Raw genomic sequence first — 20279 nt, forward strand, 5'->3', positions numbered from 1 at the left:
GAGTGGATAGATTTTTAGCATTCATACCCAAGTCGTTCGGACAAGGGTTGTAGACATTACCATTTAGGCATAACCATTTTGCTAATTCATTTTTTCGACATCTTCTTTGTTTGTTTGTATTAAAAAATGATAATTTGGTAAAAGCTGGTGCCCTACTAGTAGAAGTGCCCCACAGATTGGAAAACACTGGATTATGTAATTAGCTACATCATATAAAAATTTTATGATTAAATTTAAATTAATTCATAAATTTTATTTAAATAAGAAAAAGACTCATGTTGCATCATAAAATGAAATTTTCTTAAAGCACAGAGGTGGTAAATTCAAAATAATTTAAACAGAAGAAATTGAACACTCTGCTAGAGAAAGAAATCGCTTATTGCGTGCTATTTTTAGTCCAACACAGACTCAATCAAGGTCATTACATTTCTTCCCATCCTTTCCATGGGAATGATGGAGTTTTGGCAGGAAAGCAGTTGTTGTCAATAATGATTTTGAAAATCCGACTTTAACTCTATGGCGATATTTTGATATACTTGCAAAATTCCACAGGTTATTCAAAGATGAAAATTTGCAGTTTAGAGAAAAGATATATCACAGTTGGCCAAAGATAATCCATCAAAATTGGCAAGATTATCTCCACATAATGTATGTGGCCAGCAGCAAAGAATATAACAAATAAAAATATGTGAATTGCGTGAGGTCTGTCACTTGGACCAAAATGTCTCATACACAATATCGTTAAGCCAACTAGCCAACTGCTGTGGGGAAGCCAACTTTGCCTTCCCCCACAGCATCAACCGACTGCAATGAGTTAACCAAATGTTGCACAAGTCAAATAAATTGGGAGAGTTGTGTACAAGATACAATTGCAATCATTTAAAGCGTGAATCCATCTTTGTGTTATTAGAGGAAGGATAAGATGTAAACGAATAGTCTTGGTTGTTAAGTTTCTCACATTTATCAGCTTATAACTTTACAAATTCTATTTTATTGGTTATTATTGCTAAATAGTATTGTAAATCCTGTCATTCTATACAAATTGACACCAATTTCAATGTCCTATCTCTTCATGATCCAAAGTTTCACTGCCAAATGCTACCATTTTTGGTGTTCATGCACAACCACTACCCCCACCACTCCCATTCCTACTCCCCCTCCCCATTACCCACCATTTTAATTAAATACAGATGTAAACCTTCTATCCAACAAAATTTAAATCATTAGATTATCATTTATAGTTTACAAGATAACTAACAAAAGTTGTCGCACTTATGTCTGGTTGCTTCAGTTTTCGTACACCCCTATACTAAACTGAATTTAAAGACATGTTTGGATCAAAAAGGAGCAAGAGTGACAGATGGATTCCATGGTGTTTGCAATTCTCTAACTTTCCAGGTCTGTATGGACCCTGTATACAGTATTTAATACATTAAATTTTGAAAATTTTTCCAAGGAAAACATCACCCAAATATGCATTAAACTCATATACATAATTATAAAAATAACAATACATTTTTGTGTGTGTGTGTTTTCATTACTGTTTAATTAAATCACAATACCGTACTTCACCACTCAGCATAATGGGTGAAGCAAATAAAAAAAAAAATCAGAGATTTATTCCTCAAAGATAACATAACATTCTAAAATTTGAAGTTTAAGTTGTGAAAAATACGTCAATGTAATGCTACTGCACAGTTTTATGAAAGATTTTTAAAAACAGTGAACAATGAAATGTCAGCAGTAAAATGAGAACATAATTTCTGGATGAAAATCATGCAAAAACCAAACCAGAGAAGATAGTAAAGTTGAATTAGCTTTGAAGCTTTGATTTAATAATGTTCATGCATTAAAAATGCACCTGTTAGATCACTAACATTTTACAAAGCAGAAGATTTACATTAGCTAAAAATATGAAAAAAGAAAATTTAATTGCAACTGATAGGTAACTCAACGGACGGAGAAAACAAGAGAATCTTGTGTATTGTGTATAGATGCATTCATTTAAATAATATAAATGAATGATATAATTTTCGTTTATCCATAAAATTCTTAATATAATAAAAATATTAGTGGGTATTTAAAATGTATGTCTTCCCACAACATGGATCAAGTATTCAGTATTCTATTAAAGAAATTAATAAAACTACTTTTAAATTAAAGTACTATTATTGAAAAAATATTAAACATTTAAAATATTTTCCAATATTTAAGACTGTTTATTCTATATTGTATTTTGTAATGTATATTGAATGTATACTAAAAATATTTTCTAATATTTAAACTTTGATTCATTAAAGAATGAAAAATATTATAAAAATTAATATGTTTTACAGCTAAAACAAATATTTTGCTATTAAACTTAATTTTAATTAAATTTTTAAAATCTTTATATAAATGATAAAGATAAAATTTTAAATATCTAGAAAAATATAAGAATTTAAAGTTTACTAATATTTACCCAACATCAGGTGCAGGTGGAATAAAGAGAGGAGTGATTCTTCTTCTTCCATCTGGCATTCTTGTTTCAATTTGTTTATCTATTGGGCCCTGTAAGAAATTCATGCATGAAATTCATTTAAAAGCTAGTAACTAAAACTGAAAAAATAATATAACTATAGATACAATCATATCTATTTACACATTCTACATATATATAATTATTAAAATTTTAAACGAAAACAAGTCATTCTTCACTTGATAATATGATTGAAAATTTATAATAATACATAGAAAAGTTTCTTCGTTTCTAATAAAGAAAATTCAAAGAATAGCAATTGAAAATGAAATTCTTATTACTTGAAATATTGTTCAATGACTAAACTGTATATTAAAATTTTCTCATTGTCAAAATAAATTCAAATTTAATAGCATGCAAATTCATATGGCAATATTTATTATTAATTACGTTTTGTATTTCATAACAGAATTCTCATCAAGAAACATTGAATGTTTTAGACAATATATTTAGCAATAGCTTCGGTACTAACTTTGCTTATTTCTTGTTTGTTAACTTTAATATTAGTTAACCTGAACAATGTTTCCTGATTTTGATAATTATATGTATTAAAATATGGACATATTCTAATTATTTTCAAAAAACTAACAACAATTAATACTTTATTTCATTAGAAAGTTTATTACGTTTTTTCATAGCAATTTGATAGATGTTCTCGTGAGATATAATAAACATTCCATTATATAAATTATTAGTACATTATAGATTTAAATTAAGGTATTATTTTTACCTTAATCTGTACAGCTTGTCGATTAACGCTAAGCTGTTCTGATGGCTTTGCAACACCATTTTCCTTAATAACACTGTTTGTTTTATTTGCCATATTTTCTTTTTGTATCATTTCTTTCTTTTGTTCTTCCTGTAATTTTAACATTTCTGGATTTTCTATAACAGTCGTAGCAGTACTATGGTTAGTCATTGCCAAACTTTTACCATACAAACGCTGATGAAGAAAACTCTAATTATTATTAAAATAAATATTTTAAATTAATTTAAAATTCAAATTTTTTTTATCTTCAAGTATTTATATTTTATTAAATATCATAAAATACCTTCTCTTCTGAAGATATAGGTTTACCAATCTCTTCCTCACCAAAATCAATATATGCAACTGTACCATCCCAAGAACAGACAATTAACTGATTACCTGTTTGACTCCTAAAAATCAAATATTTGCCAATTATTTCATAAATTTAATTAAAACATTATTAGTGTAGTTAAATTTTATATAATTAATATAGTTTAAAAGACACTAGTAACATTAGAAAAATACTCCTATAATGTAAATAAATATAAAGAATATTAAAATCTAGAGCACAACTTTAAAAATTGAGTGTGAAGAGATTCAAATAACAATTCTAATAATATAGAATTAATAACAAATATTAAATTAGCAGTCAGAATAAAATCAACCAATTATTTAAAACTAAATATACAACAAAGTCATAACAGAAAATGACTGTTGCAGACTCAATTTTAAATTTTCTGTACAGAAAACTTTTGCTATGTCACAATATGTACTTCATTACCATATATGTTATATAAAACATTAAAAATATCTTTATTTTTCCTTTCTGTACTCCTAATATGTCCACGGCTTATGATGCTCATTTTCAATAAAGAAGAAAATATGGAAGTAAAAATGTATGTTTTCATCTTACACTTTGATTATGCATTATTATTTTAATTTTAATTTTTGTAAAATAGATGATTGATTTATAATCCTAGAAATGTCAAAGTAATATGTAAAAGAACAACTATACTCAAACAGAAAACATCTTTCTTATACAGAAAATTATCTGTTCATCAATCACAGGCATGGAATAATTGAGAATCTTCAAATCTTCAATTTTCTGTTGTGTGATTGATTTAATGGATACATAAATACACTGTTTCTCTCTCTCTACATGTGTGCGTAATTTCATTTGGATCCAATTCCATTAAAGTTATATATTACATATACTCTTATTATATTGTCTAAAAACCTTAGTTATAATAATAAATTACTTAACACAATATAATTTAAACACTAAATAAAAATTTAAAGCAGGATAAAAAAAAATTTTTTTTAGACATTTCTGGTTATCAAAAATATTTTAAATGAAATAAACTGTAATCATTAAAATTTCTCTGTATGTAAATGAATTCGAAATCAATAAAAAAAATTACTATACTTTAAAAACAACTTATTTTAGAAAATACATTATGAAATATTTAAGAAATTTCACATTCCATAATTTTGTTCATTAGAAATCAGCATTTATTTTTTTTGTTTTAACTTGATTAAAAAAAAAATGACAAGAAGATTGATAAACTCACCATGAAATATCAAGAACAGAATTTGAAAATAAATCATGAATGACAACAAGAGGCCTTTTTAAACATGTCAGCTGGAAAAAAAAATTAAATTATATATTTATACAATTAAGATAAATTAAAATTTCATAATATTTATAACTATATCATTTATTTTTAATTCATTTCTTTTAATCAAAACCAATATAAATCAAAATATATTCTAAAGAGAGAGAAATTATATTCGAGATATTTTAAGTCGTATCTAGTATCGTATTTATATTTAAATACATTTATTATCGACATAAAGGTTGAATTTACAATAAGAATTGATATTCATTTAAAAATAAGACTTACAATTTATAATTTAAGTTGCTAATGAATTCTCATTATGTGAATATTATTGTTATTTTAATTTTAAACACATTAATTTTATAAATTAAAACAGTCTTTTTCAATTGATGTGCTACTACTTATTTACAACTGTTGTTCTACTTTTTCAATTGATTTTATTCTTTATGCAGAACTTTAATATTATCCAAGTTCTGCATAAAGAATAAAATCAATTTAAATGTAGATTTAAAGAGCATATTGAAATTTGGAGATATGAAAATAATATTAATTTAAATAAAGGAATGCAAATACAACCATGTTGGTATGATGTCATACATAGTAAGCACCGTGTTGATCAGTGAACTACTGATAGTTTGTCACTTGTCTTGACAGTGTTACACTGGAAAGCTCTTCACAATGAAAGTTTATTCTATAAGAACAATATGACATATAATAACGTAAATATTCTATAATTTGTTATAGTAGCATGTAAATGTGTTTTATAAAGGTTCAGTCAAATTCTTTAGATATATATGAATGTAACACTCACCAGCACCTAAATGATAACACAGATGAAAATCACGGTGAATAGGCCAACTCGTTACTAACCACACAACTTATTTGATAGATTTTAATTGTTTATCGGTTATAATAAGTACTCTCAAGTTTTATTATTGCATTTTAGATAAGCCCTAGCATCACCCCAAGTTTTTTACTAGTGTTTAATCATCAAGGATTTCAAATACCACTTGATAGAAACGTCCTCTACACAAATACTTATAAGCATCATGTTTTAATTCGTAATAACCTAAATTGTACTTGTATCTATACTTATAATTGTGATCTTGTATCTTGTACTTATAAAAGTTTTCTATCATTTTTTTAGATGTAATACTGAAAAGGAATCACTAAATATTGTGATTCAAAATGTATCTATACTAGTGAAAAATAAATAATGTGTCAAAAATAGCGTAGTTACTTGAGTTGCTGCGAGTCAGACAATTGAAATTCGGAACAGAATACTGTACCAAAATTTTGGTTTATGAATTAAGAAAGACGTAAGAAAAATTTATCGTGTTAGAATTTAAATAATTAATAATTAAATAATATTTAAAATTACTACTAAGGCTGCTGAATATATTAAAACATGCATTTTGAATAAGATAAAATTTAAATCTTTATCAAAAACAAATAAATAAACATAATTTACAATATTATTGGTGTTCCAAAGATAAAGAGTTATTAGGATTTATGAGATAAATATTTACAAATAATAATAAATGTAGTTTTAAAATAGATTTTAAATTAGTTCAGTAAAAATCAAGTTGTATAACTGTTATTTATACATATTTATAAATAACAATTATAAATTAACTGTGTGTATTTATATATATATATAGTTTTAACTTAGAACAAATTAATATTTATGTTATAATTTATATAAATATATATAAAAGTAATGTGATTAAAATTCTGCATATTCTACATTAGACCAAATACAGAAATAAAATTTATAATTTGTAAAATTTGCATTTGTAAGAACAAAAGATTCTTCTAAACTCCAAGATGATTACATGTCATGGTTTTATAAAAATATCTTGTCTTTTACACACAAAAATAACATTTTATAGATTTTCTTAAAAGATAATTAAAAGAAATAATACAGAAATAATCTTGAGAATGGAGTTAAATAGATGAAAGTCAAGACCAGACATAAAAAGTTTGGGGCAGGAGGCCCTGATTAAATATACGAGAAATTCTGGTTTTCACTGGAAGTCATATTATTACAATTCAAATATTTTCCCCTGAAAGGAGATAGATGACTGACATGACTCTATTGCTAGCAGGAAAAGTATGATGTACAGGGGCAAGACACTAATAATTTGAGGTGGAGAACATATATTTTAAATTAAATTAAAAATATGATTAAAAATTGCAGCCCAGCATTGTGACATCACAATAAATAATTGCTTGTTTAATTATATACTTAAATAAAAAATATATTGTGCTTAAGATTCTTAAATTTTTTTCTTTATGCTTTATAAGAATAACTATCAATTATATTATTCTTTATTCTGAATTATTTTTATGTTTAACTTAGAAATAACAAAAACAAACTAAATTTTTTTTAAATGAAAGTAAAAATGGATAATTTCTTTTTTAGATATTTATAAATCTTTCCATTTTCATCAAAAATTCAAAATAAATAGTTTGCATTGGTTTCTATGTAGAAAATATATTAATCGAAGTGAAATGTTGAATATCTCAAGTAATATTTTGTAGCTTAAAATTACCATTTTGAAGATTATAGTAATTAATTTTCAATCAGAAAATAATTATAAAGTTAATAAAGTACTATAATAAAGTAAATTTAAGGTCTTATGTTAGATTTGTTTTAAATTCTCTTATATTAAAATGAAGTAATGCTAAACTATTGACAAATAAGATTTCTTACCCAAACTGATAACGACCTATCACGACTTCCAATTGCACAACAACAGAAGTGATGTACCTAATCATAATGATATCATATGTTGTATTATATTGAATTTTAATTAAATAAATTATAATGACAATTTACCTTTTCATTTTCTTTATTTATCTTTGATAGAATATTAGGATTAAATCTCTGTAATTAAAAAGGTCAATTGTATCTTCTTAAATATTTACAATTTAAAAATAATTTTTATATTATATTATATTATATTATATTATATTATATATATATATATATCAACACTATTTTAGAGTAAAAATTTAAGAGTGGCATTTCATGGTTTTTGTTAAATGTAAAACCTAAATTAAAATAGCAACATATTCTGTAATATTTGATTACTTTAATCAAATAACTTAACTGAAAGAAAATAATTTGTTTTAAAATCTGAAATGGAAACTTTTTGACACAAACTGTTTTAATTTAACCATTTAAATTTTATTAATAAATGCCACTATATTACCATAAATATTAACAGTTTGAATAACATTCACAAATAATATTTCTTAAATAAAATTATTACAAAGTCAGGTTTTGCAAAGTTATATATAAAATTCCATAGCAAAAACAAATTTAATCAAAAACAAAGAAATTCATAAAGTAATATTCTGTGTAAATATCTACCATATTTGCAAAAAAAACATCTTTATAAATTAATAAACAGTTTTTATTCAAATGTGGAAAACTACTTTGTATTTTTTAATATTGTGTAGTTTTAAAAAATTGTATAATAATTTCTACTTCAAAACAAAACTCTCATCATATATCAATGTAAGTAATTCCAATTATACAGCATAAAATTTTAAAATATTGAAATTCATTGTCTGTGCTTTCTGTGGAATCATTTATTTCATAAAGCAACAGTTCAAACTTACTTCATTGTTATTCATAAACTGAACTTTTCGCAAATGTGGTTGTTAAGAAAGTTTAACAATGAATTTGCATTATATTTAAAATATTGTATATTTACCTTATGTTATTACACAGTTAACACTAAATTTTATCTAAAAAAAACACATACCACACAAGTAATAGCTTTTCGATGTCCAACGAAATCTTTATTTGTTTTCCAACCATCTCTTTCAACAATCTGAGCAGTTGGACCCGAATTATTCATTGCATGAGCTGATACTAAATACTGACCATCTGGAGACCAACTTAAACGAAGAATGTGAGTTGTTCCACCACACTAAAATTTAACAAATACAATTTTCTTAATTTTAAGATATTACTGATGAAAGTTTTATTTAATGATATTAAAGACAAAATGAAATTATTAACAAATAAAATAACTTTATAAGGAGATAACTGATAAACTATACAACGATAATCAAGCAGGAATAATATTTTATTTTATTTTATTTGTAATAATTCTGTTAATAAGCAGTTGTTAATAAAATTATTGCAATCAAAACACTGAACTATAACAAGATATATCAATTTAATTAGAAAAAAACGTTATTAAGCAAATTCAAAAATTAACCATTATATTATAACAATTATGTTTAGTCTATTTCTGTCATATTCTATATATGATATGATAAATTCAACTTTAAAATGATAATGTTCTCTAAAACTTTGTAAATTTAAAATTATACCTGGAAACATAATTAAATTATCTGAAAACAGTTTAATTATGTTTAATGATTTATATATATATGGTGCCTGTCCCCCATGCTGATGTGACTTAGTCGAGTCCGATGTTGTGCGCAGGCAGGAAAAAAGACGAACCATTAGAGAAAAGAAAAAAAGAAGCAACGACGTCTGCTTCAAAATGATTAATATCCATTTAATAATTAGTACCAAGATGATTTGTTTAGTGTTCTTCATTTTGTAATGTTTTCTGTATTGTATTAAAATATACGTCATTATATGTCATAAGAAGCTCTTCGTATTCTTTCTTAAACTGCATTCTGCATATGCTTCTAATGCCCAGCCATCTATAGACACCACATATATATGTATAGAGTATATAATAATAAAACACAGTTCTTGGATAATAAATTGTCTTGTCTGTTTTTTCTTTATATGAAATGACAGTTTACATTATTGAAGTTGTACTATATAGTTAAATGAAATTAATTATTCCTTAAATTAAGATATATATAAAATATATACTTCGGAAAAAGGTTCTGTAATGACTGCTTCCTGTTGCCAGTCGTGTGTTCTCCATACTCTTAGACTTTTATCATCAGCCTAAAAAAAATTATTCTTGTAATTAAAACAAAAATAATTCATTAATTATAAATTAAATTTATCATTATTTATATTTATCACAAAAAAATTTAATTCAGTAGTAGCATATTTTAAAATCCTCTGCAGGAATTTTACCTAAAATTATGTAAAAAGAATAAAAACTTTCGATGAAATATTTTTTAATGTATTTATTAATCTTTGCATTAAATAAGTATAATATAAATGGTATAGCAGTTATTGTAATCCAAAAGTATACTATAAACAGAAATATAATCAGAAAGTATATGACTTTAGATTATACAAATGTTTCTGGACAAATAAAATTTTCATTTAATTGAGCTAATATTACCGCAATCAACATCCAAATAATAGTTTATTAATTCAACAATATATATAAATTTCTTTATGGTAAACAGTTTATTAAAGTACATATTGAAACTATTCCATCACACAAAAATGAAAAATATTAAAATGCATTTAACATTTTTCATTTCTGGAAAAAAATAATTTGTTTTAAATGGCATATTTATATTTACATCAATAATAATTTTTCTTTCACAACAATAAATTTACAAACTTTAATTATAATCAATCTGTATTAAAAATTTCAGTATTTCTGTATTAATTTTGTTATAAAAAATATACACTGATACTTCAATTATTGATAGCATAGTCACATAGCAAAGTGAAGGCCTATGCAGAAGTTTAGCCAAAAAACTGGAGGAAAAGAAGACAAAGTACATCTCTGGACGATTCTGAACAGATAGCATATGACAAATTATCTTTATAAGTTGACATTTTGGATATTTACAATTTATTTTTAAAAAATTATATTTACCTGTGATGCTATATATTTCCCAACAGGATCCCAAGATACACCTTTAACAAGACCAGTGTGCCCTTTTAGAATGGCTATTATTTCTGGAAATATTTTGAATTATATAAATATTTCACTAAAATCACAAACTTAAAATATCTAAAATATAGATTTAAAAATATTTAAATAATTTTTGAATATCAGTCAATAATGCTGGAATTTTAAAAGATAAGATTTATACTATTAAAGATATCTTGTATACATTAAACAGATGGATTGCATAATCATTTTTATATAAACAACAGAATTTTCAATCAGTCAATTATGAATTTGGTATTATTACTATATATTTGAAATCTACTTATAATTATTAATAAAATTTGTATAGTTTTTGACTTTTTGAAATAAACTTGAACTGTATTTATATTCTACTCTCCAAGATACACAGTATTTTTTTAAGTCCTGCTAGATTTCAAAGTGCTGTATCATCCGACAGTATGTCGCATCATTATGAAGTAATTTATAAAATAAGCATAAAAGTTTAAAATTTTGGAATTGGCAACACTGTGAATTCAGCATCTATTGAACAATAAGTAGTTAGTTGTTTTCAAGATATCAACCATTCAGAAGGCAGTGTGTTCTGTGGTTTGCTGAATTTAAATTGCATGTTGCAGTTTACAGAATTCATTCAAGTGAGATGTTATCTGGATAAACAATTTGGTGAAAAACGGATTGGTCATAGGGGGTCCATTTCTTGACCCGCAGGCTGCAATTCTGGCTGTGGGGAGATGGTAAAACAGAAGTTACTATACTGAAAAACCTGCAAATTTGCATCACCTAAAGAAGAGAATTTGTATGGTTATTCAATACATTCTAGACAAACATTGTCAACATGCAATTTTGGGATTCCAGAAATGGCTGCAAGAGTATTTGAATGTCACTGCAGCACAAGTGGTGGTCTGGTATTGTACAGCTATGTGTTGCTGTCAAACTTTGAATTGTAAGTAACATTTTAAAAGTTATTTCATGGTGATGCAGAGTTCTGGATGGACTTAAAAACACCCATCTATCATACATTAAGACATGCATAGTTTTGAAGAATTAAATGATTAAATTGTCATGTATAGTATCTACAAATAACTTATCATAACATACAAATAGATTTTTTTATAGATTTAAACATTTGAAAAATAATGAAAGTAGCAAAGATTTTAAAATGTTATGTTAAGAAATAGTAAAGGAAAATTTATTCTTGTTCTCATTCTATAAAATCACTCCATTGTTTCTATGTATCAATAATAATATATTCAAAACTTTTCAAATATTTTCAATATTTATGTTAAGAATATCCAATGACTAACTGAAATATAACCAATTTTATTTACAAAACTGGTAAATAAAATTACCAATACATTAACAGACAATTTTATACATGACAGTTAAAACATTTACAAGTTTCATTTTAAAAAATATTTCTGGTATAACCATTTTAAACTTTTTTTAATGTAAAGAACAAGAAACAGCAACTTAGTAAGTACAAAATTTGACAAAAATTTAACAATAATTATAATGATTAAAAAAATCAAAAAAGTGTACTAATACAAGCCATAAGTTAATTACTTGAATTAGTGTTAATTTTAAAATAAATTTAATAGTTTCTCAATAAAATTTATATTATCATCTTTTACCTTACCTCTAACACTTCAAAATAAATAAATATGCTTATTACCTAATATATAATATAATAATAAACTTGGTATTATCCATACTTTTCATTTCTCTACTTAAATTTTTGCTGGCTGAATGACAGAACAATTAAGTGTCAGCCTACTGCTCTGAGAACCCAGATCAAATCCAAATGAAGGAATTTTTACAGGTCCATCCTGGATATGCCAGACCCCAGCCCTCCCCACCTCACTGTGGGTTGGACTAAGCCCACAATGGGTATGAAAAAAAGACTCTCTCAGTGCCCACAGGGCAAAAAAGGTAAAAGAAATCTTGAATTCTTCTTCTAATACATAATAATGATTTAAATAGAATCGAAAATTATTTACCTTGCCATTTCAGGGCATTCCAAATCACAATAGAATTATCTACACTACATGTTGACAGCCATACATCATGAGGTGACCATGCTAAGTCAAGTATATCTATAAAATAACGTGCGATATTAAATTTTCATATAAAATTTTTTTGGTATCTCAAAATTTTTCTACAAACCTTGTGGAAGAATTTCAATATAAAATTTAATTCATTAATTATATTTCTATTAAAAGTCAATTAAATAAAAACAATCATTTAAATTATTTATTAATGTTTATGATTACTTAATTCAAATCTCACACCAGATTGCTCTTTTCTTTTGGAATCTTCTAAATTACTGTAATTAATTTAATTCAAATTTAATTTATAATTATTAAATTTAATGTAACTTAGTGACCTAACTGCATATCTTTAGGCTAAATTGCATTATTTAATCATTTATTAATTAGCTTTATAATAGTTTGAATGTAATCTGGTTCTAATTATTTAAGTAGTTAAAGATTTGATTTGAATATATCTTATATACCATAGACAATTTATTTAAGTTCTAATAAAACAACGGTTCCCAACCAGTGGGTCGCGACCCACAAGGGGGTCGCCTTAGCTTTTTTGGGGGGTCGCCTTAATGTTAATAATTTATTTATGCTTGGCAACACAAGATATGCGACTAATCAGTGGGCAGCCAGCACCTGCACCTCTCCTTATGCCTGGTGAAATTTGACTGTGGCAAACTAGCCGGGTATAGTTGAGACCTCTGTTAACAAAGCCATTTCGCACGTCATACTTTTAGTGGTGCTTTGTAGCCCCGATTCTGTTACTCGACATCGCCGCTAGAGGCGCCTCAATCTACTTTCGTCGTTCCTTCCACTAGCTCTATAGTCCGAAGTTAAGAGGTTAAGCAGATGATCACATTAATAATTAATACTTAATAAAAAATATCATCACTATTGTTAAGTCCTAAAATATATTTTGTCAAACCTTTTATTTTTTGTTTTATTGATGAAATATGACAGATGTGAAAGGGGGGGGTCGTGAACATTTTTAAAAGACTAAAAAGGGTCACGATTAAAAAAAAGTTGGGAACCACTGTAATAAAACAACTGTAAAAATATCACAATAATAAAATAATCAAAACAAACAAGGGTTTTATGATCTTTCTAATTGTTCACACTTGATAAATGTTAACCACTCAGCAGTGACCGACAGATATATCCGTCAAGGGTGACTGTGTAGCGGTGATGAAAGACGGATATATCCACTCTTTTGCAGATATATCCATCCTTCGCAGTAGTTTTTGGCTAGTTTTTGGTGATATCCGCAAAAGAATTTTGCGGATATCACCAAAAACTAGCCAAAAACTACCGCAAAAAAAATTCACATAAAAAATGAATTATGTAACAATAAAAAAAGACTTTTCTTTACTAGACATAACTGTTTACAAAATCTTTTTCCGAAACGGTAATGAGAAAAAACACGTGGAAAAATACTTTAAAAATTTCCCACATTTATTCTCCACTACATAGAGATAGCTCCATACCTGACTAACCCACTGTTGAAAGGTTAATTATATTCAGTAAGTTTTATATCGACAACAAATTTTCTGACTTCCATAAATCTGATATAAAAATTTACAGATTATTTTTATTAATATCTATATCAAACTATGAAACAAAAACTGATTATTATTTTACAAATAACAAGTTCACATCAAAGAATGAACACACATATACACAAAATATATACACATGTATTCATAGACAGGCAGCCCATGGTGAGATGACTGGATCATTGCAGAAAAGAAGGGAGGAACCACTATAAAGGACTTTTTAAAAAAAGTTTAAACAATAACATAGGATTTGTTTGTGTTTTACCTTTTATCATTTAACCTCAATGTGAGACAAACTATACATATTAAAGTTAACTACATAAGATATTTTTATTCTTACAACTATTGGAAGTATTAACTGCATAATAAATGGTGTAAAAAAATATCATAATATATGATTAAATTTACTACAGGATAACAAGAGACTTAAAACTGATGCCATATAATATTTTGATATCTGTAATTTTTATCCGAAATTGTGTGGCAGTCCATTTTATCTGTTTTTAGTTATCTAAGATACGCATCAGTCCACATCACCTCACATAATTGGGTTTCTGTTTTAATTATAAATTCAAGATTTACAACTATGTCTATAACAAAAAAATAATAGATAAATGTAATGTAAAGCAAACATAAAAAACAGTAATGTAGACAGCTGCATAAAATGCAATTTATTTTTGCAATTACTGAAATAAATACTAAAATAATCTGTCAATATTATAGTGTACATATGATGTACTATTTAAAGTGCTGTAAAAAATTACTGTTTGAGTAGTGAAATGTTATAGCTTTAAGACTACTGATTTCAATCTGATTTGTTCTTATTAATTCTACAGCCTCTAAATACTACTTTAAAATATTTAAAGTATGATTTAACGCTTATTTGCATTAGTAATGTAAATATCTTAGTTATTTACATTATTAATTATACTGTTATATAGTATTACAATAATCTACAGACAAAGCATCATTAATTATTGCGATTGTATACATTGTAGATTTATGTATACACTCATATCAAAAAAGAAAATCAATTATTTATACCTCAATGAAATTATAAAATGTTAATTAAAATTTACAAATTATAAAAAAAAATATGTTAATTTGAAATAAAATTACCTCCACTGTGACCTCTTAAAGTACTGATGCATCGCCACTGTTCAATATTAACCATTTTTCCACCAGAACCAAAAACAGTTGATCCAGTTCCATACCTAATAAAAGAAAATTTTATCTTTCTTTTCAAATAAACTTTTAAACAGTTTTAACATACAGTAAGTCCTCTACTTACGAACTTAATCCGTTCGTAGCGGGCGTTTGCAAGTCGAAAAGTTCGTAACTCGAAAAGAAGATGTTTGGCGCAAAAACTCAAATACAACGTTGATTTTACAATTATGTAATGTTTGGGCTACTTGAATAATGTCGAATTAAGATTGTTAAAGGGAAGTGTAAATTCAAATCAATCACACGTACAGTACATTATTTATTAAAATTACTCATTTAAAACAACTACAAATGTACATATGTATGTACTGTAAATGTTTTAACGTAAAACTTCAAAAATAAACTTGACTATACATAAAAAATAACCGACTGCACTTTAACCCGCCATCTGTCGGCTTTGTTTGTAACTTCAAAAGTTCGTAAATCGAATGTTCGTAAGTGGAGGACTGCCTGTACTTGCATTTCATTAGAATGTAACCCAGTTGTGTTGCTAACAATACAATCTAATATATCATACAAATCATAAATTCATAAATAATTTCAAGTTACTCAAGTTCAGTTTTCAAAGAACTATAAACATATACAAATATTTATATTCATAATTATTAATGCCTTATTTTTTAAGTGAACTTGAATTTAAAAACATTCATTTTTATAATCGTTAAATTAATCATTTGAATACTAACTAGCTAATTAAGGTATTTATTGCTGTATTAAATAGTTAATATTTTGAACTGACTTTAAATAATTTTCCTGTATTAAGCTTCACCAGTGCCTAATTTTTTGTTCTAATTCTTCATGTTTTTTGCTCAAATAACTTTTACATACATACATTATTATATTGAGTGATTGTTTTATCAGGAAAAACTGAATAGGAATGTGAAGATTTCCTTAACTTTATTTTGTTATATCTAATTCTTTAAAAAAAAATAAGTTTATAGTTTCAAAGGAGGAATTTCATTGAGGTGAAAAACATATAGCTTGTAGAATGTCCTCTAATGTCATCTGTTCTTGTTGTGTGACTTCAAGCTGTGCCACAGACTTAATGTCCATGTTCACTGTTGTATGTTTACAGCATGCAGCTAAACTAATTTCACTGAAGCAACATCAGTAGCATGTTGGAAATGGTAGTGACACCCGCACATTTGATAATAGCCTTAAATAAAATAAAAATATGAAAGTGACAGTGGTAAAAAGAGTTATTTATTGGAGAGCAAGAATCTTAGAATGAATTTTTCAGAACTACGTTACATTTATGAACAAAAAATGATCTAAGTGGAATACTAAAAATATTGAATCTCTACTAATCTCATGGAAATAACTCACCAAAAAGCATTTTAGTATTTAATGTATTAAAAAAATAATAAATATTTAAAATTATTGTTACTTTACATTGTTTATTTTATATTATTATTTTACTATTTAAAATATTTTCTATGTATTTTACACTTATTTAAAATGTATTTATTCTTTTAAATTTATATTCAGTTCTGTAGTATTCAACAGCTGCTATGTAACTAGTCAAAAATATCTGTTTATATTGAAACTTTTAACTAGCTTAATAAAGTGTAAATTATTTAATCTGTACATTTACATCAAAGATGGAGAGATGGGTTATTTTTATAATAGAATAAATAAATTTCAAAGAATTTCGAGGTATTCCCATTGCTAAGTAAACCCATTTAAAACAGTTAATCTATTAAAATTACTTTTAAAAGTGATTCTGAATATTCTTTAAATGGCATAAAAAAATTTCTTAACTTACCAAATGTTTCTGACATTAATATTTTCTAAATATTTCAATGAATAGGATAATTTACATCAGAATATAAAATGACTATTATGAAATACAGATTAAAACTTCATGTTGTTTATTTTTGTTTGTGCTTTGATTATTTGTGGAATTTTTGAGTAGCTGTTATAAGTTTAATATATTTATGAAAAACAATTACATGTTGTCATAAATTATAATATTAATGTAACTGTAACTGTAAAAAACAGAAAATGTACTTTTATAGCTCAAAATTCATGATTGAAGAATTAAACCTACACCATTTTGCTTTATCAAATCAAACTATAAACCTGAAAAAGCCATATGTTGTCTGAAGGCTGTAGGTTCTCCGCCTCTGAATCAGTTAAACCTTTCTTTATTTTTATTATTAATCATTTTATTGATATTTCTAAAGAAATAATCAAATTGTATTACTATTTTAGTAAAATAACTTTGAATAAAAAATTTTTACCTTCCTGTTTGCCAAATCATGATTGTTTTATCATCACCACCTGATGCTAAATATTTCCCACTACCAGACCAACGAACACAGTTAACACAAGCTAAAACATAAAACGTTCTGATTAAAATAATTGTTTAATAAATAAGAAATAAAAATTCTACATTTAAATATTTTACAATTAGACGTTATGATAAATTTGTTTAAATTTATCACAAAATATGATGCATATATTTTGATGACACACATTTTTTTAATGTTACCTTTGATTATTATAATATTTGATTTATATAAAAAGATTGCATTGCAGAAGGTCGAAATATTATTTGTGTACAAAATCGGTAAGTTTTTAAATCGAGAAAGAAATTTTTTCTATCATTAATATATTATCCAAAAATCTAAATGGGCTTATCCAGGAGACTGCTTAAAAAATACAACAATAGATATTACATGACTTCACTTAGGTAAGATTGGGTAACTAAAGTAATTTTAAGGTAACTGAATAGCATTCTAAAAAAAAAGAGGGAAAATGTCTTAATCCCTCCCGAATCTGCCTTGAACAGCACCCATATTCTCAAAATCCTGCTTCACTACTGTCACACTACTTAATATTTTGACAACGCAATAATATACGGGAAAGCTACATCAGTTAATTAATTGAGATTTTTACTAATTATCTAATTCTATTAGTAAAATTTCTAATTATAAATAAAAAAAAGAAAAGATCAGAATAAGACTTATCTTCCTATTCTAACTGTAATCATTTTTTAATAGTGAATAAAATGTTATCACATAAAATATAAGTATACAGGATAAACATTTTAATTTAAAAATTTAAGAACTATTTACAACATATTTAAATCTAAAATAGTAATTTACCATCATATAGCAAAATACAAATAATGCACAACTATAATTATTTATCTGTTCTATCAGTTGTTTAATAGGTAAAAGTTATACACAACGCAATTTAATTTATTGTTGTTCGATGAAGCAAATAAAAATCAAACGTATGTTAATCAGTTATTTCATGACATAAAAGTTTTGGACTTATTTTTATAAGAAAAACTTAAAATCGTGTAGCCGTTATGTCAAATATGCTAGTATGCAAGTCAACCTCTTGATTTTCAACTCAAAATTCTAGTTTAGACTATACTAACAAGATAATGTCCAGACGTTTGGGTCTCCGATTCAAACGAAACTTAGTGAGCACATATCCCTAAACACAAACAGCTCTTGTCCTAATAATAGGACCCATTTCTCAAGCATTTCCGAAAAACAAGCCTCTGAAAATTGAATGTTAAAAAAAAAAACCACTCAATTTTCAGAGTGTGACTTTAAGTCTTTTGAGGTTTTAATCCTTGTAACGCTGATAGCTGAGTGGATAAGATGCTAGCCACTGAAGTTACACGACGTAGGTTCAAACCTTTGAAATTTTATTATTTTTCTGTATCAGTATTATTACTGTAGTATTAATTAAAACAACAATGCTATAGTAGTAGTAATAATAACAACAAGTGGTTAAAAAACCATGACGTCACTTTCTCTAAACAGGAAATGAAGTCTCTGTAGATTTAACTCTTGTATAAGGTTAAATAAAATTTTTACTTCTTCATATTTATTTTCGGATATGATGGTATTGTTATATTTGAGTGTAACAAACGTAGGCATTACAAAGATTAAAACTTCCAAAGACTTATAAGATAAACACTCAATTTTCAAAGTCCTGTTTTTAAGAAACACTTAAGAAGTGGGTCCTATTATTCAGAGATGGAGCTGTTTGTGTTTAGGGCTATCTGCTCACCAACTTTCATTTGAATCGGAGACCCGAATGTCTGGCCGTCTCCTTGTAAGTATAAGTTAACTCTCAAACCTACAGTAGTGAAATGTAGTTATAATATATGGTAGCCTGCAACAGAAGGTATAAACCCACACCACTTTTATTGAAGATCTCATCCAACCATAATACCTTTCAGTATCACACAGCTCATACAGAAATAGATGTTGGTAACATTGTCTTTGTAGGTCACCAAGCAACTGATAAAGATCTTCAATAAGTTATCTTGGTAAGACCTTCATTGTGTATCAGATCTACTGGTAAACACATTAGAACCAAAACTAATAAAGGTTCATATATTATATTTGACACTTAGATTAATGGAAAGAAAGACTTAGATGATGATAAAATAGTAGGACATCCAATTTCAATTTGCAATGAAGAACTCATTGATAGCAAACATATTTTTGTTCTAAAAGATGAACCTATCACTGTCAATTATTATTTGGACATTTTGCAATAATTGTTAAAGTGAATTGTTCCTAATTACCGTATTTTCCGGCATATAAGATGACTTTTTAACCTAGGAAAATCTTCTCAAAAGTCGGGGTCATCTTATACGCCAGAAAGTATGGTAGTCTTATACGGCGAGTATATCCCAAACTCTATATTTTAACTATAAAAGTCGGGGGTCGTCTTATACGCCGGAAAGTATGGTATTTGTATGCTCAAACATCCGCTATAT

The 20279-nt window shown here is 26.1% G+C and overlaps 1 protein-coding gene across 1 annotated transcript in view; it reads right to left on the reverse strand.

Moving 5' to 3' along the window:
* Hira (histone cell cycle regulator-like protein) overlaps positions 1-20279 on the reverse strand; it is a 60163-nt gene that overhangs the window by 22901 nt on the left and 16983 nt on the right. Inside the window, exons 4-15 of the mRNA XM_067271507.1 lie at positions 17770-17860; positions 15422-15516; positions 12708-12803; positions 10675-10757; positions 9759-9836; positions 8662-8829; positions 7728-7775; positions 7602-7658; positions 4838-4908; positions 3571-3676; positions 3249-3476; positions 2462-2550 (exon numbers count right to left, since the gene is read on the reverse strand). Coding sequence (XP_067127608.1) covers positions 2462-2550; positions 3249-3476; positions 3571-3676; positions 4838-4908; positions 7602-7658; positions 7728-7775; positions 8662-8829; positions 9759-9836; positions 10675-10757; positions 12708-12803; positions 15422-15516; positions 17770-17860 — 1210 coding nt within the window. The remainder of the gene's footprint in view (positions 1-2461; positions 2551-3248; positions 3477-3570; positions 3677-4837; positions 4909-7601; positions 7659-7727; positions 7776-8661; positions 8830-9758; positions 9837-10674; positions 10758-12707; positions 12804-15421; positions 15517-17769; positions 17861-20279) is intronic.

The sequence above is a fragment of the Centruroides vittatus genome, unplaced genomic scaffold (assembly GCF_030686945.1).
Source record: "Centruroides vittatus isolate TY-2023 unplaced genomic scaffold, ASM3068694v2 contig_1110, whole genome shotgun sequence".
NCBI lineage: Eukaryota > Metazoa > Arthropoda > Arachnida > Scorpiones > Buthidae > Centruroides > Centruroides vittatus.